The 21,913-nt window shown below is 42.5% G+C and overlaps 1 protein-coding gene across 1 annotated transcript in view; it reads right to left on the reverse strand.

Moving 5' to 3' along the window:
* The window catches only part of LOC124594335, a 198,192-nt gene that overhangs the window by 17,643 nt on the left and 158,636 nt on the right, over positions 1-21,913 (reverse strand). The window contains exon 4 of the mRNA XM_047132704.1: positions 11,358-11,451. Within this exon, the coding sequence (XP_046988660.1) occupies positions 11,358-11,451 (94 nt within the window). The remainder of the gene's footprint in view (positions 1-11,357; positions 11,452-21,913) is intronic.

Genomic DNA, 21,913 nt, shown 5'->3' on the forward strand with positions numbered 1-21,913 from the left:
GGAACCGAGCGACCGCTACGGTCGCAGGTTCGAATTCTGTCTCGGGCATGGATGTGTGTGATGTCCTTAGGTTAGTTAGGTTTAATTAGTTCTAAGTTCTAGGCGACTGATGACCTCAGAAGTCAAGTCGTATAGTGCTCCGAGCCATTTGATTGTTGGACTCATACTCCTTCTGTAGAAGATGGATATGGGCTATCCTGCTGGCCACTGGGGTACCTCAACACCACGCAAACAGTCCATAGAGACAGGGAACACGTGTGGACGAGCATTGTCCTGCTGAAAAATGGCACTGCGATACTGTCACCTGAGAGATAACACACGAGAACGCAAAGCTTTCATGAAGCATGTTGTGCCGGTAGACCTTCTTCAATCACTATCACATGTGACCAGAAGTCCTCTCAACATGACGACAGTAGTATCACCGCTGCATCTCTCTAAAATGTCGGAAGGACGGAAGAGCGGAAGATAGTAGCCACCATACTCACTAATGATGGTCATTTAAGGTCGTGCAGAGCCGCGATTAATTGCTGAACACAATGCAAAGTCATTTATCAGCAGTACATCATTTCTGGTCACGGCCCCAATTCTGACACAGCTGTCTGCTTTGTGGGGATAACGTTAGCCTACACATGGTACGACAATTCCCTAGTCTCGCTGCTGTTAGTTTCCGACAAATGGTGCGCAGGGATCCCTTTCCTTGTTTTCGGATGGCAGGCGCAAATGAGAAGAAGTTATGTTTCTGAATTAGAAATAGCAGGTCAAAGAAAAGGTTTAACTAAGCAGTACGTGGCTGGCAGGCTGCAGTATGCTGGACGGGCCAGACAGACAGGCAATACCAGACGCGCAGTCCAAGGAGCCGCAGCAAGCCGAACGAGGAAGTGAGTAGATACCTGGCAAGTCAGTAAGCAGAGATTGTCTGAGCTTTCCGACGGAGGAAATGGGTGAAACTGAGCCAATGCGTAGCTGTGGAGGCTGAGCAGTATTGCGAGATTGTGACTATATAAAACAGAAACGTATATATTCTCAAAATCACTAAAATCACTTCAATAAATTGTCACCATGTTTGTTCAAGAATAATTGATTAAGGTCTTAACGTTTATCGCTGAAATTATTTCCAACAATAGCAACAAAAAAAAAAAAAAAAAAAAATTCGACACTCCATCCGATAGTTCTTCTGACTATGACAGGTCTATCGAACGGAGACGTCGGGAAACAATGCTTCCGATCCAGCGATCATATGATAAGATTCCTCCAGTAATCGTCAGAAGCTGGGTAGACCCGAGCGCGACAGCAAACACAATTTACGGTCTGGATGGAGTCCAGGCAGCAAGCTAGACACGTGATCGACACTTGACTAAGAAGTAGCTGCATTGTGTACAAATAACAAGCGGCTGGGAATGCGAAAGTATACCATAATTCTAATTCAAGTAAGTGTAGGTAAACAGAGTGCCTGTCAAGTCCTTGATACAAAGTAGACAGCCACTAGATTGAAGAAGCCGTGTCATTTAGCATTAGATCGGAAAATGAAGTTAAATGCATGAACTAGCTCCTGACAATGACAGATCTCTATATTCCCTGTTAGATGCGGTTATTATATTTCTTTTGTAGGGCAACGGGAAGTGAACGAAGAGTGGGTGGGCGGTGGTCATCAGTCTTCTGACTTGTTTGATGCGGTCCGCCACGAATTCCTCTCCTGTGCCAACCTTTACACCTCACACTAGCACTTGCAAACTACGTCTTCAATTATTTTCCAATCTCTGTCATCCTCTACGGGTTTCACCCACTACAGCTCCGTCTAGTATCTCAGAAGTTATTCCCTGATGTTTTAATAAATGTCCTACCATCCTGTCCCTCCTTCTTGTCGTTGTTTTCCATATATTTCTATCCTCGCCGATTCTACAGAGTATCTCCTCATTGCTCACGTTATCAGTCCACATAATTTTCTACATTTTTCTCTAGCACCACATCTCAAATGCTTCGATTCTCTTCTGTTCCAGTTTTCCCACAATGCATGTTTCATTACCAGACTACACTGCGCTCTAAACGTATATTCTCAGCACAAATTGAGTATGCAATGCAGCATGTGTATGAACTCGTGTTGTAAGTGTAGCGTCTTTGAGCAGTAATCAAAATATCCTGTATCAGCGATTCGAATCCATCCACTGGCTAAATCTTGAAAAAAATCCTTCAGCAAAGGCGGCCGAACATTTCGGGCTTAAGAAGTCAACCTCGTTTTGTGAACGGCCTGGTCAAAGAGGCCTGAGACGTGGACAGAGTTTCTTGCACGTGGTGCGCGAAAATCTGCAAAAACGTGTGAGAATCAGCAGTGAGGCTCCAAAAGGGAATGCAAACCACCGCATTAAAGGCACACAAACTGATTCCACAAGACATGTGACCTGCAATTCGGAAAGAATCATGATGAAATCTACATTGGCAAAAAAGTTTCGATCTAGCCCCGATTAGAATCTGCAGGAGGGACAGTCACCACGTGACCATAAGAAAAAGACTGAATAACGAATGAGTCGGCGCATGGGATGTCAGAAGTTTGAACGTAGTAGACAAGCTAGAAAAAGGAAAATGCAAGTGCTCAATATAGATGTAGTGTGTGTCAGTGAAGTGAAATGGAAAGAATATGAGGATTTCTGGTTAGAAGAGCGTAGAGGAATCTCAACAGCAGCAGAAATTCGTGTATTACAGGTGAGACCCGTTGCAAATAGGAAAGGAGGGCAGAGACTGAGCTACCGTGAACAGTTCAGAGTAAACGTTGGTCTCGTCATACTTGACAACAAAATAATCCCGACAACAATTGTTCAGCTATAAATGCCGACGTCGCAAGCAGAAGATGAAGAGATAGTGAAAGTATCTGATGATATTGAACAAGTAATACAGTGCCTAATGGGAGATGAAAATCTAATAATCCCGGGCATCGGAAGGCAGTCGTCCAGGATGGAACAAAAGAAAGATTACGAGAAAATGTGGTCTGGTAGTAAGAATGAGAGAGCAAAAAGAAAAGTGAGATCTGCAATAAATTTCAAATGGTAATAGGGAATACACGTAAGAGGAGGACGTATACATGGAAAAGACCGAAGACGTGGGAAGATTCCAGCTGAATTTCGTCGTAGTCAGACAGAGATATCGAAATCGGACATTGGATTGTACCCAGCAACAGATAGACTTAGATCGCAATTTAGTAACGAAGAAGAGTAGAGTGAAGTTCAAGAGAATCTCACAGAAGATTAATTGTGGAAAGAAGTGCAATACTGATGCAGTGACGAATCCGGTGCATTTGAAGTTCGCTAAAGATGTGGATACAGCGATAAGAAATACCAGAATAGGCAGTTTGGTTGAAGAGGAAATTACGTGTCTAAAAAGAGCAATAATATGCGTTGTACAGTCAGACATTGGCACTAGTAAGTTTGATCCAACGAAATCTTGGATAACAAAAGACATACCAACACTGGTGGACGAAAGGAGGAAGTATAAAAATGTTCAGCAAAAATCACTTATGAAATAAATAAATGGGAAATAAAAGGAAGCTAAGGCGAAGTAACTGCAGGGAAAATGTGACGAAGTCTAAAAACGCATGACCATCGGAAAGAAAGACTGACACACCATACAGAAAATTCAAAGTAATCATCACTAAAATCAGAAGGAAGGGTAGTAGCATTATGAGTACAAAGGGAATTCCACTGTTAAACGCATAGGAGCGGATAGGGGCAAAGAGAACACTGGAAGCCTCTGTGACAGGAAGGAATTGTAGGATGATAGAAGAAAAAATTGGAGTCGACATGGAAGACACAAGGGATACAGTTTTAGAACCAGAGTTTAAAAGAACTCTGGAGTTTAAACAAGGTAGAAGGAACACATAACACTTCATCGGAGTTTCTAAAATCCTGGGGAAGGGGCGAGGAATGGGGGAGAAATGGCAACCAAATGACTATTTCTGCAGGTGTGTAGAAGATATGAGACTAGCGACATACCATGAGACACTGGACAAATATCATCCACATAATTACGAAAATAGCAAGGGCTGTTAGGTGCAAGAACTATTGTACAATCAGATTAACATCTCAGACATCCAATTTACTGACAAGTAAAATATACAGAAGAACTGAAAAGAAAACAGATAAGATGTTAGATGACGATCACTTTGGCTTTAGGAAAAGGCGCCAGAGAGGCAGTTCTGACCTTGCTCTTGATAACGAAAGCAAAACTGAAGAAAAATCACGATACAGTCATGGGAACTGTCGATCTATAAAAAGCGATCGACAGTATCAAACGCTGCAAGACGCTCGAAATTGTGAGAAAAATAGGAGTAAGCCACAGGAAATGACAGGTGATACACGAAATGTACAGAAACGAAGAGGGTTCAGGCTACCAATTGGGTAAGACCGGGACGCAGTACTGAGACCCTACTTTTCAATCTATAAGTTGAAGAAGCAATGACGAAAATTTTAACAAAAGTTTCAAGAGTGGAAGTAAAATTGAAGGTGCCATGTTATCAACGATAATACTAGTTTATGACGCTGCTATCATCAGTGAAAGAAGAAGAATTACTGGATCTGTTGACTGGAATGAACAGTCCAATGGATACTGATCATGGATTGACAGTAAATCGAAGAAAGGTGGAAGTGGTGGGAATAGCATAAATAAGAACACTGAGAAACGTAACATCAGAATTGGTGAAGCAGATAAAGTTAAGGAATTCTGGGACCTAGGTTCCGAAATAGCCCATGACGAATGGACTAGTGAGGACATATAAAACAGACTATTACTGGGAAAGAGCTTTTCTGACCTAGAGAAAAAATTTCTGAGAATGTACGTTTGGAGTACAACATTGTGTGGTAGTGACTAATGGACTGTGAGAAAACAAGAATAGAAGAGAATCGAAGTGTCTGTGATGTAGTAGTGCAGAAGAATGTTGAATGACAGGTGAACTTATAAGGAATGAGGAGATTCTCCTCTGAATCGGCGAAGAAAGGTACATATGGAAAACATTAAGAAGATAAAGGAACAGAATGACAAAGTGTATCAGGAACCAGGATTCCCTCCATGGTACTAGAAGGAACTGTAGGTGGTAAAAACTGTAGGGGAAGATAGAGATATGAATACATCCTGCATCTAACTGAAGACATAATGTGAAAGAGTTACTCCAGAATTAAGTGGTTTGCATATGAGAGAAATTCACAATCAGCTGCATCAAACCAATGTGGAAAAAAACATAGAATAGCATATATGAGTGCACAGAATCTCCCCCCCTCCCCCATCTCCTTGCATCGTTTTCAACTAAATTTGACACCTAAATCATAAAATCACAAACGTCATGAGTTTTAACACTGTGGGGTTTATAACCTTGTAGCTCCAATATAGAGGGGATACAGGCAAAAAGTATTGTTTCCGCCCTTGTCATGTGGGCTGCCCTGATAAACAGGTCTGTTATGTGGAATTAGCATTGGCCTGCCTCAATGACCTGCTAGGGTAGACTACACATCAGGGGAAGGATAGCGTTGACATCCGCAACGTGTAGGTTGCTGTGCCCAATTGTTTTTTGGGTTTAGAATCAGCCCGCTTTGTTGAACTGCTTTTCAGAGCACTATATATGTCAGAGGAAAAAATCGATTTGATAGCCCCTGGAGTGTAGGCTGCCCTGAATATGTTACGGGAGTACTGTAGTATCAGCACGTTTTATCAACATGATTAGCAGGGGTCACACATGTTCATGGGCATGGCAGAAGGAATGTTGAGATGGTTGGAATAGGGAATGAACTGAGAGGTGCAAGAGGATTTGGATGTGAGAGAGGGGGCAAAAGGGCATAGGCAGGTGAAGGGGCTTGAGGGGATGAATAAGGAGAGCAGTGGGAAGCGTCAGAGGGACAGAGCGTGGAGGGCATGATCGGGTGGATAGCAGGAAGAGATGAATCGGTAGATGGAGGCATGATGGAGAGGGGACAGGACAAGATGAATATGGAGTGGTGAAAAGTAGCAGATGGATAGAGAGGGGGAGGCGTTGGAGGAGACGGACAAATAGAGGGGGAGAATTAGATGGGATAAGAGGAGATGGGCAGAGGGGAAAAGGAGATGGACAGAAGGAGAGTGGAGGAGAGGATGTACAGTTGATGATAAGGAGATGAGTAGTGAGGAGGGGAGAAAAGAGATGGAGATCAGTGCAGAGAGAGAGGTCGGTGGATGGCAAAACGGAAAGAGAGTAGATGGTCAGAAATGGGGAAAGTGCTGGACAGAAACAGGGGGAGAGTAGATAGATGGAGAAGAGGGGAAGGTGATGGATGGAGAGAAAGGGAGAAGAAGGTGATGGACAGAAAGGGAGAGAGGGTGAATGTGAGAGGGAGGGGAAATGGAGATGGACAGAGAGAGAGAGGGGGGGGGGAAGAGTTCTGCTGTATGGGTATTACCAGGACGGCTTCCTTGCAGGGGCTCTACATGTGGACTGTCACGGAAGAGCAGGGAGAGAGGGTAGGGGAAGGATGGGGAAAATTGAGGAAGTAAACAAAGAGAAGGGAGGAGGTGAAGGGCAGTGAAAGAATGAGGATGGTGCTCAGCAGAGAGGAACGAAAGGCGACGTAAGGAGTGAGTGGAGAGAATAAAAAAATCATTAATAAAAATACTGTGCCACATATGCTTAATTAGCTTCGATAGTATCTACCATAGGTAGTCCTGTGACCCGTTGCTGGAAGACCAGAGGACACTTCGCCGTCCGCTGGGGTGGTTCTAGGCGCCACAGTCTGGAACCGTGAGACCGCTACGGTCGCAGGTTCGAATCCTGCCTCGGGCATGGATGTGTGTGATGTCTTTAGGTTAGTTTAAGTAGTTCTAAGTTCTAGGGGACTGATGACCTCAGAAGTTAAGTCCCACGGTCCTCAGAGCCATTTGAACCATTTGACGCTTCGCCATACGAGTCTTTGCGTAAACAGCGGCAGACATGTAAGCCCGTCCTCGGCTAGCTACAGAGGTGAGAGGCTGACAGTAGTGACGGCTGAAGGTCCGTGTTTACCATGGCCGAACATTGCTAGAAAGCAGGGGCCTCACCTGTCTCCATAGCCGAGGTCGCTAAAACATTCCTGTGCAGTGGTGCTCGACCTGGCGGTAAGCCGGTTCGAATTCTGGTGATCGATGAAATTTTGAGTGCTGTATTTGACCGTTAGACGGAAGAGAGATGTTGATTTAAAGTTTCTGATCACCAGTTTTCGCACCAATGTCCCGAATTCAGTTGCAAACCTCTCCGCAGTTTCTCACGAAGTGAGGGCATGTTAGACACTCAGATGGGAGCGTTATGCTCCACGACCCCCTTATTATAGGCTACGTGTCGCCAGCAGGTTTCACCTCTCCCTTCTTTCATCACCACCAACACGAACATGACATGGCACTTTGGACCCACTCATTATAGTCACCTACAGTTAACAGACACACACAGTTCTCATAGTATGCGGAGGAATGGTGCCTGCGATCAAGAAAGGTTAGGGAAAAACCCTTATAATTTAGCGGTTGATCCTACCCTTCGGGGTCTCACACCCATTCAAGCCACACGCTTTACTTTACTAATTGCGGTGTCGCCTGTGGAGTGATCTCGGCGTCATCACGCCAGTTGGGAATTTAACTCACATCTACTCGATCGTTTAAGAAAGTGGACGGGAAAACTGTTGACTAGCACTATTGTGAACCATGATGAAGTCCTTTGATACAGACATCAGTTTTGTGCTTCCTGTTCCTTTCGTGCTTTTCTGACACTTTCGTCTTTGATCAGGAGTGGTATTGCGAGCTCTTTGGTGTTACTCACGTAATACACGCTTCCGTAAATTATCACAGGCAAGTTTGTTGTGTATTCGCCACGTTACTGGACGACGCGGGCAGCTTGCAGTGCCTTTAAGACATTTTTATTGACTTCAGTTTGTAAATTTATTGCTGTAATTAGTGTCACGCTTGGCAGCTCTCTTTAAAGTGCTTGCATTTTATGGCCTGTTACCTACTGATGAGAATTTTAACGAAACAAGTGCGAAGTAGTCAGTCTCTGCTCGCATTGGCTTTTCATTTAAGTACTGCTTAGCCCTTAATGCTGGTCCACTTAATTTTACGTTTTGATATACTGATGAGGCTCGTGTATTATCTTAATCCTATCTACATGTATGTGTTGTACTTTAGCTATTATTTAATAAGTTATCTGTGAGCGACTTCACTGTGACATTCATTAAATGGTTTTAGCATATGACTGATAAAAGATATATATTTTTTGGTAAGTCTACTGGCCAGCTGATTACTTTAAGGCCGTATTATTTCTCATTAGTCACGTTATTAAACTAGCCTCCTGAGTGTTGTTACTTGTGCCTGCTTTTACCTTGCTGCCCACCGGGCCTTGCCGATTCCCTTTGTGTATTTGTTTGACTGCTGCCGTTCTTCGTCTCCTTGTTGGGGGTTAACCTCAGTTGAAAATTTTCAGTTGCCTAGATTGTATATTATTATACAAATTCCTTTATCAAAATGTTTAAGTAAAGAAACCCCATTTAGAGGTGACCTGTAATGTAAGTTCCACCTATTGTATGCTTGAGTATTGTACCGTAAAATTTCAGACAAACCTTGAAGTGCCTTCCCCAATTGTAAACTTGCTTACATGGCCGCTGGCTGTTAATTCAAAAATGTCTTTCTCTTAAAATATTGTTAAAATTCCTTGTAAGAGAAAATTTGAGGTTTGTTTCTGGCTGTGATTTTTTGTTCTAATATTTACGTTCCTACTTTGTAACTGTTCCCGGTATTCTCACTGCAACAACTTAGTTCGCTGTGACAAACAACTGGCGTAGTTGCTAAAAATATTTTTGGAATTCTCTTGCACCGTCACTGTATTATCTGTACTGTGCTGTATTGTGCTACACTTATTTTCAAGTTAAAGGTTTTTTGGTTTATTGATGAAATACACCGTTAATTGGGCCTTAATTAATATAGCAGTTGTTAATATTGTCAAACTGTTTAACAGTCATTTTTGAGTAATTATGGTTTAGTTGGACTTGATTTATAACTCATTTCTACTGCAGCTGTGGAGGCCACTCGTCATTTGCTCTTAAGCCATTTTTATTCATTTACTTTTCTTGACTTGTTACGCTTTGATAATTACTTGTACCCCAAGTTGTTTCGAACTTTCAGAATTTAGTTTCCTTTCATTTAGTTATTGGTGTATTTTTCTAATTGTAATGATTTTGGTAGTTATTAACAATCTGTTGTTAAAATATACTTCATTTTGTGGTCCCTGTACCTTTCTACTTCCCAACCAGCTCTGTAGCCTTTGTTATATATCTCCTTGTCTTAAAAATCGAATGTGTTTAAAATTTGTTGGTAGATACAAATGGTTGTCTAGAGCTTGTGAGATAAACTGTCTACAGTAGCAGTCTCGTGACAGAGTTGAAGTGGCAGAAAGCAGGGATGGAAGAGTAGTCTTCTGATGTTCGTAGCTGGTTGGGTAAGGTTTCTGGCAAGAATGAAGTCGGCAAAATGCCGCAAATGTTCATATGTGTTCAGGGATAGCAATACTTCGATGTGTGTTTATTAAGGACTTAGTCATTTCTCAGAATATCAGTTTACGATTATGAGACTTTTTAATAGTGAGCCCTAGTAGGGTAAAGAAGGTCTGAATTTTATTATGATAAAATGAACATTATTTACAGACGTGGGTGAATTTGTTGAGCATTAGGTGTTTATGCAGTCTAGTTTAATTAGTGCACAGCTAAGCGCCTGTGGTTCACGACAGCAATTGCCAACGGGAGCTCTGCTTGCTCTGACAGGACGGATATTTTTGATTTCATGCACTGCACTGTGCATAATATAATCCTGTGTAAGGTTCCACTCAAAGTAAATTTATGTCTTCTGTGAATAAAATGATCGTGGGATCTAATAGTGTGTTTAGCCTATATTAATGTAACGATGTATCATAACCTTTGTTTCCCACTTTCATTTAATCACCTGTATTTATTCATGTGTTATATGTATCATTCACTGACTGTTCCCTTAGGGCTTTCAGATAATTACCAGGTGTTTTCGTTGGGCACAGTGCAACAGACTGCAACCGAACTCCTATGTATGTTAACGAGCCGTCAAGCAGTTTTAAGGTTATGCACTCACCCTCAGGTCGATTCGTAATAGCAAATTAATTCATCTGGCTATTAGTTTGTGTAACAAATAAGCGCACGGTTACTAACCCTTCGTTACGTCGTAGATATCTGAAGACGCCTTCTGGGCGTTTCCCTTTTTTAGCAGGTAATGCACTTAAGCTCGGATGATTTAACAATGTGCAGACTTTTGTTCCACCACATACTGTCGAAGCCTTTCTCTAGGTCCACAAACGCTCAACGTTACAACGTTATATCTTTAAGTTACATTACAAAGCACTGAACTGCTACTATGGTATCGTTTTCCTTCTTGAAATCAAAGAGATCTTCGTGCAGTTCATCATGAAACCTCCTTTCCATTCTTGTGTATCTTACTCTTACCGACAGTTTAGAAGCACAACGTGTGAGACTTCCCTTGGAGAAAACCAAGGAAATGTCCGCCCCCGGTAGCTGAGTGGCCAGCGAGAAAAAAAGTAAGTCCTAAAGGCCCGAATTCGATTCCTTGCTGGGTCGGAGATTTTCTCCACTCAGGGACTGGGTGTTGTGTTGTCCTAATCATCATCATTTCATCCCCATCGACGCGCAAGTCGCCGAAGTGATGTCAAATAGAAAGACTTGCACCCGGCGAACGGTCTACCCGACGGGAGGCCCTAGTCACATGACATTTACCAAAGGAATCACACTGTTTGGAAAGTATTTCTCGTCAGTTAACTGGATCTGCTGACTAGGTCCGTTGCTGAGTAAAAGGCACCGGCAGCTTCTGGTCCACGCTGATGGCTAGCAAGAGGGCCTGATTATCATTTTTTTAGTGCTGAACGAAGATCGGATGGACACTTTTCCAGATTTTGAAGGACAATCTCAGGAATGAAAGCGCGAAAATCCGGATTTAATAGTAAATTCTTCCACCAAGAATTTAACATTAGTTTATTTGGCCGTCGGCTCTGTTGTATAAAAAAAGTACTAGTATGACATTATTCAGTGCAGGAAAAGTCTTCCAAGACCTGACAGTTCATATCCAGAGATATGTTATAAAATCTGCTATACCCAACACAGCACTTTCTAGAAGATGGTGGCTACCTAAATCAGAATAAGTAGCAAGCAACTCATACGTAGAACGAAACTTTGTGATAACTTCCTCATGTAAAGAATATCCGAAAAGTCAATTTCAACAAGTGATGTATATCGGATATAAGATGAAACAACGTGTGCATAATAATTAGGTTGGCTAAATAAGAGTTTTCTGTGACTTACCTTAAAATCTGGATCGGGAGAGACCCTCTTGAAAGTGCCTATGATGTAGAGGCTGCCTGATCCAGTGTCCACCATCTTAGCCTGGGCGCTGTACCTGGAACATCAAACAGCGATACTCAGATGCTATGCGTCAGGAAGTTACTCTAGCGCTAATCACACAAATATGAGTGTGGAATGAATCAGAATCTTCAGTTAAATTCAACTAGGTTGTCGCGAAAATTCGTTGGGTAAATTTAGTGTACTGTAGGATAGTATAATTTAGTGCAGTGAATGAATTCAGAGAACGAAGAACGGTGCCTCCAGCGTGTTTACCACGTAACGGACTTTGTTTAGGCCTGATCCTGATGCTACACAGACATGCAAGGTTATCGGCTGTTACGCTTTTAACTTATGACGTGTGAACATTTATTTTACTACATATGACATGGCAGTGTATTTTTGCAGATGCCCTGATCGTGGCACCCAAAACCCACTTTACAACAATATAATGGTCAATCTGAATGTGCCTTATATTAGGCGAATTGTTTGTCATGAAGTAATAAAGGAGTAAAAACATTCCTGCGACCAGAATTGTTCACACCACATTCTGCATACTGGTTGCTGTACCAACAAGCCACGATGTGGAAATTATTTTACAGAACGCCTAAATTCCATCATAGCACTTTTTTTTACCGTGGAGGAATTATCAAGCTGTTGCCTCTGGAACGCTCCAGTATCTGCAAGGCTGCTGAATGCTTCATGGAAATTTGTTAACAACGCGCATAATTGAATGTAGCACAATCTTCACCGGAAGTATTTGGCTTTTAGCCTTATATGGATGTAAAACGTGGATGATAAGCAGTACCTACACAATGAGAGTAAAGCTTTTGAAACGTGGGGTTACGGAATATTGCTGAAAATTAGATGGGAAGCTCGAATAATTGAGAGGTACTGAACCGAATGTCAGAGAGCAAAACTTTGTAGGAAAAACTGGCTGACAGCAGGAATCGGTTGAGAGGACACATGCTACGGGATAGCTGGCTTGGTATGGAGGGGACATGAGGGTGAGGCAGGTAATAATTGTAGACGGAGAGCCACGCTTTACTGCAGGTAGCAATTCCTAGGATGTATAGGTAGCAGTAGTTGTTTCGCAGTTGTACAGTAAAGACGAGCGCGGAGAGCTACATCAAACCAGTCTTTATACTTAAGAGCACAGCAACTACCATTAAATAATTAACTCACCAATAACAACTGATAATTACTCTGCAGCACAGCACGATCAGTGCGTAGTCATTCCTTGATTATCGACAGAAAAGCGGCTAAGATTACAATATTCACTAAACATTGCACTATGAGTAATAATTTATAAATGATCCTGTCAAGTATGATATATTCTAGTTGAGTTGTTTTATGAAAGCACTGATACGTATGTGTACAAATCTGAGTGTAATTACGATCATTTTCTTTGTGTGGAATAGCACAGTCGTTTGTTAAAAGACAGTCTCAAGTTTTCCACCTTGGCTATTTCTGGCAAGTAATCACTTTATTACATTTGCAAGATTGGCCAATTTCGGCTTTAATTGTGCAATACAACGATACCTACTGCGCTTGAAAATGACCTATAAGGACCAGTTTTCCAATGCGAGGTGAAATAAAGTGAATACGTATTAAAAACAGTTGAGGTGGAAGACTTCAAAATGTTTCCGACGTAATTAAATGTAGGTTTTTTGTCTTGTTCATGAGTGTTACTAGCACTGAAATCTCTATTTTAGTAGCACACTACTTCTAAAGCAGTAAGCTTGCAGTGTAGTGCCTGTCCTGTCATTAACATCTTCTGGGATTCCTGACGTCACGGCGCCCGCAAATGCTGTTGACCTGCCTTGTATATCCAAGGACGAATAGCGGATAGTGGCGCAGCCGTCCGTCTTTATGGGGAGGTAAAATGTACATACTGGCTGTCCTTTTGCGCGTTAACGGAAGTACGATGTGTCGTCCATTCGTGGAGATTCGACTGAACCAGCTTCGGGACAGGATAAATATTTCTACAACATGCAAAATTTCACGGGGAGAGGTTGCTAGTTATAGTGTATAGACCTGTGATGCAAACTACTGAGAATTACATAGCAGAGCATACTCCCCATTGTAGCAGTTATTCTTCCCTTTCCATTCATGTACGTATAAAGCACCGGAAAGAATGACTATCTAAACGTCTCCGTAATTAATCTAACATTCTCCTTGCGTTCCCTACGGAAGCGATGCTTAGGAGTTACAGAAGCCTATATTCTTAGATTCATAATTTAAAGCTGGTTCTTCAAACTCGGTTTTTAGGATTTGTTGAGAAATTTAACTTCGGTTTTCAAGCGTCTGCCAGTTCAGTTACCTCAGCGTTTCCCTGACTGTCTGCCGTGGGTCAAACAAACCCTTGGACCTTCCGTGTAACCATTCTCTGTATCCCCCGTCCGTCCTACTTCGTATGGGTCCTACTCACTCCAAAAAAATTCTCATATGATCTGGAATAAAATTACAGCAACTATTGCACTTTAAGTTTTGTTTTATGTACTGTGCAACAGTTTCTGTACTGTTGTTCCAAACAAATACTACAGTTACGAAAGCGCATCGCTACGCTCCATATTCCGGACGAGAAACCAGTTCTCGGATGGGTTATACGAGTCTTTTCTGAGAATCTTATTTGTAGACTGACTGAATTTCCCCATTATTCTCACAATGTCACCTGGTTGGGCTGATACAGAGCATATACGATCGTTTCATTTCACATCCGCAGAAACTGTTAACACCCACCTATTTGTAAGAGTTGACCATTTCCAGTAGTAACTCATTAATATTATTGTCATGGGATACTACTTTTTCCATTTTGCGGAATTCACAATTTTTCACACAAGAACAGTTAAAGTCAGTTGCCAGTCTTTGTATCACTTTGAAAACTTATCGATTTCCATCTGAATATTTATGTAGTTTTCTTCAGAAAGAAATTCATTATAAATAAATGCATTATCTGATAAATGTCTGCCTTCTCCATTATTGTTATCTGCAAGGACATACAACTTAAAGAGAAAGGATCCCAACAGAATTCCACGTAGCACACCCACGTTACTTCTGCATCTATCGATGGCTCTCGATCCAAGATATCATGTTCCGTCCTTTCTATCAAAAAAATCCTGAATCTCGCAAATTTCACTTGCGATCACATTTTTCAAAGTAAATGTGGTACTGGTACTGCTCGGAAATAAAGAAATACTGCATCTACATAATTGTCTTTATCCAAAGCTTTCACAATGTCATGTGCTAGTTGGGTTTCACATGACTGATGTTTTCGGAATCCTTGCTGGCTGACATGGTGGAGAAACATTCTGGTTGAGATAACTCATTATGTCTAAGCTCAGAATGTATTCTAAGATTCTACAACAATCAATTTCAAGAACATAGGACGGTAGTTTCGTGGATCTCCTCTACTGTCCACCTTGTAGATGGGTGCGATCTCTGCTTTCCACCAACTCCCGGGCACAATTTTTTGTTCATGGCCTCTAAGGTATATTATAATTAAAACAGGAGCTAAATCAACAGCCAGACCTGTATAGAAACCCAGAGCGATTCCATCGGTGCCTGGAACACTGTTCTATTTTAACGATTTCGGTTGTTTCTCAGCACCTGACTTCCATGTCTTTCAACTTTACAATGCCACGAGAATTGAAGTGGATCAATGACCCTGAACTTTACTAATGAAACGCTCTCCAGTTTGTACTAAGAACTTTATGAAGTCCACAGCCGGTTTCGGTCTTCAGATTAGGCCATTACCAAGTGGATGTGAAACTGCCATTCAAAGAAAAAAGTACGGCTACATAAATATTTTACATAGTAGGAGATGAAATACGAAGCTTACATATGAATAGTACCGGTACACAAGGAATGTATGTTACACTATGCCGCAGAGAAGCAACATCAAACGGCAAAAATAAAATTCAAGTGTTCTTAAAAAGTTAGGTGGTCGTTGAGATCGTGCGAAAAATAAGCATTTCATGATTACAAAAACTGTGCAGTTCGAAGTCCGTAGCGACACGTTTAGATTCCCTGCCTCAGTTTATATCTCGGACCGTTTGAGGGTATCTCAGATGAACGGCTCATGCACAAACAGCATTACTTTCCTATTCTGAGGCGAGACTGTTCACGGCAACAAATACGCTGCTTCTCCATCGTGAAGTCCTTTAGAGTTACGGGTACTCACTCTTCGAAGGCCAAGAATATTTGCACTGTGCTTGTAGTATCGAAAGAGAATTTTGCGAAAAAACCATAATGAATCTGACATTCACACACCTCGTGCTGCATGTAACAGACGTCAGAATCATTGTGAGCTTTAACATTGTGTCTAGTTGTGCACGTATAACCAGCGAAGAGATCTGTTTATGTTACTGTTTGCGAAGTATGTGTCCTACACATTACGGACACAAGTAATATGCAATAGTATTCTCGAGTTTACTCGAAGATTCTGCATTGCGGAAATTGAGTGGTAAACGGACCTGCACGGATGAAGAGGCGAGGTCTGGAGCTGTTTCACCTGGAAATGACAAGTCTTCTGTTACCGAGCGGCTCGGAAACGAGAAGGGAGCCGCCTCAAACACAAGGCGGAACAGACGCAGTCAGATACGGGAATTACTCGGAACCAGTTAATTACGAGGGGCTGCCAGTAATTCCGGCAGTATCTAACGCACCTTGCTGAGCTGTCAGATACCCGGACATCGCTTTCAACGATGTCTCTGCAGAACACAGACAGTCTGGAAGTTTGCTACTGTATTCCAGTAAAATATCTATTCTGTCAAACTGATTGCCAAATATGTGAAATGTCTTCCTTTTACTCTGTTGCACAAAGTTGTTTCACTATTTAATAAAAATCTGACAGTAAACTTATTTTAGTTGCGACAGGGCCACAATAACGATAAATTTCTTGGAAGAAATTAGTTTCTTACATTGCCTGTTTTTATACCTGCTTTATACACTGAAGAGCCGAAGAAACTCGTACGCCTGCCTAATATCGTGTAGGGCCACAGTGAGCACGCAGAAGTGCCGCAACATGACGTGCCATGTCTGAAGTAGTGCTGGAGGGAATTGGCTCCCTGAATCCTCCAGGGCTGTCCATAAATACGTAAGAGTACGAGGAGATGAAGATCTCTTCTGAACAGCACGTTGCAAGGAGTTCCAGATAAGCTCAATAAAGTTCATGTCTGGGGAGTTTGGTGGCCAGCGGATATCATTAACCTTAGAAGAGTGTTCCTGGAACCACTCTGTAGCAATTCTGGACGTGGGGAGGCGGGGGGGGGGGGGGTGATGCATTGTCCTGCTGGAACTGCCCAAGTGCGTCGGAATGCACAATGGACATGAATCGATGCAGGTGATCAGACAGGATGCTTACATTCGTGTCACCTGTCAGAGTCGTATCTAGATATATCACGGGTCCCATATCGCTCCAATTGCACACGCCTCACACCATTACAGAGCCTCCACCAGCTTGAACAGTCCCCTGCTGACATGCATGTTCCATAGATTCATGAGGTTGTCTCTACTCCCGTACAGGTCCATCCGCTCGCGCTCGATACAATTTGAAACGAGACTCGTCCGACCAGGCAACATGTTTCCAGTCATCAACAGTCCAAAGTCATTGTTGACAGGCCCAGGCGAAGAAGAAAGCTTTGTGTCGTGCAGTCATCAAGGGCACAAGAGTGGGCCTTCAGCTCCGAAAGCCCTTATCGGTGGTGTTTCGTTGAATGGCCCAGCACTGAAAACTGCAGCAATTTGCGAAAGGGTTGCTCTTCTGTTACGCTGAACGATTCTCTTCAGTCGTCGTTGGTCCGTTCTAACAGGACCTTTTCCCGGTCGCACCGACGTCGGAGATTTGAAGTTTTACCAGATTCCTGATATTCATGTACTCTCGTGAAACGGTCGTACGGGAAAATCCCCACTTCATGGATGCTACCATGGAGATGTCTTGTCCCATCGCTCGTGAACCAACTATAACACCACGTTCAGATTCACTTAAGTCTTGATAACCTGTCATTGTGGCAGCAGTAACCGTTTTAACAACCAGACACTTGTTGTCTATTATAGGCGTTGCCGACCGCAGCGCCGTATTGAAAGTATTCAAATGTGTGTGAATACCTACGGGACCAAACTGCTGAGGTCATCGTTCCCTAGACTTACATACTACTTAAACTAACTTGCGTTAACAACAACACACACACCCATGCCCGAGGGAGGACTCGAACCTCCTACGGGAGATCGCCGTATTCTGCCGGTTTACATATCTCTGTGTTTGAATACGCATGCCTATACCAGTTTCTTTGGCACTTCAGTCTGTAAATGTAGTTTGATCAGTGCCTGGAGGTTCAGAAGCCGTCAGTTGCTTTAGCATTATTAGTGACTTCTAAAGAAGCAAAAGTGCTGTGATGTGTGGGTCACTCGATTACTGGAATTTGTGACGTAGCTATCCATTAGTAATAAGGAAGGTGGTTAGTTACAGAGTAAACATGCGGAAGCAGTCGAAGTGTCTGATAAGTTAAATTAATAAATTAGTATTCATTATCACGTAACCGGAAATTTTTAGATACCCATCCCAAAGTCATCTATGAATAATTATCGTACAGTCTTCTGGGCGGATGAAATTCGACTCCAGCATTCGGCCAAAGTATATCGAACACAATTCTCCACAATATTCTTGGTGAAATGGCCCCTGAGCAAGCAGCCCCACTGAAAATAATTTATTGTCAGCAAGTATCTCACCAATATCACCACGATATTGCGGGTTTCGGACTCATTGACAGTTTGGTTTCCGCATTGGTGGGTGTGAACCACGGCAACTGTCTTCTCACTTGATGATGGCCGGTGAAGGCCGAAGGCTGTTACTTCATTTTGAAATTTTCGGGGAATGTGCCGGACAGTGAACTATTTCCGAAGCAAGTAATCACTGCCCAGTTAAACTGAAATATTCTTCTCTCCAAAACTTAATCTCATTGTTATGTCCGAGAGGAGGAACGTGTCATTTTCTCGTTCTACAATGAATGGCGATCTAGTGTCTAAAGGGACCATTAATATCGTGACGCATAGAGAGAGCATAGAGGGAGCTAAATTTTTATATAGCGGATCCTATTATCGTTAGTAGTGGCGGATTGATGGCGAAATCAAGATTTAACATTACCAGAAATTCGAAAGCCAAAGTCATTTGAAAAGATTCTCTGATGACTTCAGTCTCTAGGCCGAGGTAATCCGATCTTCCCGAAACCATAGCCATCACCAATACGTAGTTAGTATATTATCATTTGGTCGTCTGTATTGCCAGGTTGCTCATACATTCCCATGGTCCTGGGAGCCTTAGAATCGTAGATTTGAGATTACTTGCGAATTTTAGATCGTTCGATATTCGTCTACGTAACAGTTCTCTACGTGCTTTCATGGTTAGCGATGTAGGCGCGAATAATAGAACGGGGTTCACTCGGCGCCGTGAGGTATAACGAGAAGTCCCTCAATAAAACTGAATGTCCAAAATCGACACGCAGTATCTCGAAGCTGCATCTGATGGAGGGGCTTGCATGAGCCTAGGAGACGCATGACGGTTTCTTTTGGTTTATGTTATGTCTTTTGTTCTCTGTGACGATGCATAACTGTGAGCACGATACCAGCACCCACGGAGGATCAAAAATAAATAAAGTATGTTACTGTGGCTGTGGGCTGAGTTCCTTAGCCAAACTATGGCCGCCTCCGAGTTCTAGTGCCTAGCGTCGCTAGCTACTAATCCGGAGGATCCGAGTTTGGTTGCCGGCGGCCTCTTCAGATTTTTCGGTAGAGGCTAACACAATGATGGAAGCCCCATCACATTTATATACAGTATAGTTTTCATAGAAACTTATTTGATAGCAAATATCTCCTTACTTCATTCGATAAAAAATCTTTTCTCAACTTTCTTCAAGTCCATCTTAACATACAGATGGCGTCGGGACCTCGACTGTTCAATATATAATGTCGAATCAAAACACTTTCAGCCGTCTAAACTTTCAGTTATTTTATTTAAGCAACCGGTTTCAGTACTACATTATGCTACCTTAAAGTCAGGCCAGAGGTGGGATTCTTCCTACACGTCGGTGGAAATTTAGACATCTGAAGGTGTTTTATTTCGATTTTCTTTTCCGGTGCCTACGCGAAGAGAGGAGTGATCATTTCTTTTCATATTAACGCTAGGTTTTCACGTGGGCAGCACATTTTCATTTAATGTGAGTGTACGTGTTTTGTGAATCTGACTTTGTACCTGACAAGTACGTTGCCGTGCAACAGCCATATTGTTTCTAAATACTCGGAAGGACCCATTACTGTTCGAATGCCCCACTGGAGGCTCGTCACTGGAAACTGTCGCATTTTATATGCATAACATGTTACATTGTAGCCTATGTCCGCAGACACGTAATGTGGATCGATCAGATAAAAGTAGTTGGAAGGTCAGTTACCGTAAAAATGTACAGTGGTTATCTTCAGTGACTTCAGGTAAGGAGGTAACACGCTCCTTAAGTACTGGTCGTCATTCTGGGTGGCCTAACAGAAGGTACGGAAGATCCAAAGGACAGAAGATATTTCAAGAGTTTGCTTCGTCAGTGCAAGGGATTGGAGTTTTATCGAACTCCATTAAGGGGCATTACTAGCGAGGCTAAGTGCGTATCGTATAGGTTGAAAGGGGTACGTTGTTTCGTACTCGCTTCAAAATTTTATCTTGCCTTGGCTAACTGCAATTTTATTCACTATTTCCGTCAGACTCATATCACATATCACCTATCATATGTTGATGATTAGAGCAGGATTTTCTGATGGATTTTATTTTATTTTTAGAGGCATTTTGTTTCTTTCATTCTCTGCGAGACGCGGGAGCAAGGCTCAATGGCAGAATCGAAGCTTTACGCCATTTTTAAAATAGAGTCATTTGACTGGCTCTGTAGAATCCTGTGAATAACTTTGTACAAAGTTCTGGGACTTATCTCTGATTAGAAAAAATCCGGGGACAACGACCGCTTGTGCTTTCCCAACACCTCTGGTTGACTTAGCAGCCCAAACTTCTTACAGTGGCAGGCTCAGAGGAATTGCCATTTGACGCTCCACCATACTGACATACCTCGAACACATAGTCTAGGGCAGGCATGAGAAACCTCGACAGACAGAGCCGGTGAGTACACACGTTCTGTTGGAACGAGAAGTTGGATGTTAAGTCGGGTTGAGATTTATAGTTAGGTCGCGTTTAAGTCTGCTGGTATCAGTACCATCAGATTTAGGAAGTGATTTCCTTTATTTGTTCTAGCTCGGTTTGGCAGTAATACTTTCTCCAGAAGCATTAGACGTAGCTATGTGGACGAAACACCAATCCATTTTGCACTAGTACTGAATAAATTTGTGACTTTTCTTAACATGCAGTCGGGCGCCATACTGTTACGGGCACTCTAACACTAACGATAAACTCCATAGCTGGAGAGATTTCAAGTCCATGAGTCCAACGAGTAACAACATTCGTTGTCTTAAGTGAATAAATTTTGAGACCACAGAATTTATAACAGTTTGGAATGGTAAGCATTCCCCTCTTGCTAATTTCTGTCTGTGAAATTCCTGTGTGTGAGTATGAATGAAAATCCCTTCTAAAATAGGTCATCACCACGAGATTATAAAAGGCCTTTTCGTGCTGAATTCCCATACAAATTGAGGATACCCGATTCTACATTAGGTGTAGATAAGGGAGTAAAGATTATTTTTGTTTTTCATATGTTCAGTATGGTATTAGGCTTAGTACTGAATAACCAGACTTCCGAATCCAGGTTATTCATCATTCAAGACTGCTATATTTGTAGCTGTATGATGTCAGGATTCTGCCAAAAAAGAAAAAAAATGGACAATGAATGAAAGTAAATGCACACATCAAAAAAAGTTTTGCATCACTTCACTTCCCAGAGCTCCTGAGGATAGACGTTTACTGTGGATATTGTATCACACAGTCCTTCTGATTGTTGAGAGATGTCACTAAACTCGACCAAAGATGTAAACAACCAAGCAAGAGCAGCGCCTATTAGACGGAGGGGGTCCGACAGCCGACCGGTTCCAGTCATTTCATCAGGAAGGAGGTACACTGCTAGTGTTGTCTATAGTTCAACTATGCCTAGACGGTCAATACCGCGGTTCGATCGCGTCCGCATTGTTACTTTGTGCCAGGAAGGGCTCTCAACAAGGGAAGTGTCCACGCGTCTCGGAGCGAACCAAAGCGATATTGTTTGGACATGGGGAAGATACAGAGAGAGACAAGAAACTGTCGATGACATGCTTCGCTCAGGCCGCCCAGTGGCTGCTACTGCAGTGGATGACCGCTACACACGGATTTTGTCTCTAAGGAACCCTGACCGCAACACCATTATGTTTAATAATACCTTGTCTTGCAGCCACAGAACGACGTGTTACGACTCAAACTGTGCGCAACAGGCTGCATGATGCGCAACTTTACTCCCGACGTCCATGGCGAGATCCATCTTTTGCACCCATGACACCATGCAGCC

Source organism: Schistocerca americana, chromosome 2 (genome assembly GCF_021461395.2).
Source record: "Schistocerca americana isolate TAMUIC-IGC-003095 chromosome 2, iqSchAmer2.1, whole genome shotgun sequence".
Classification (NCBI taxonomy): domain Eukaryota; kingdom Metazoa; phylum Arthropoda; class Insecta; order Orthoptera; family Acrididae; genus Schistocerca; species Schistocerca americana.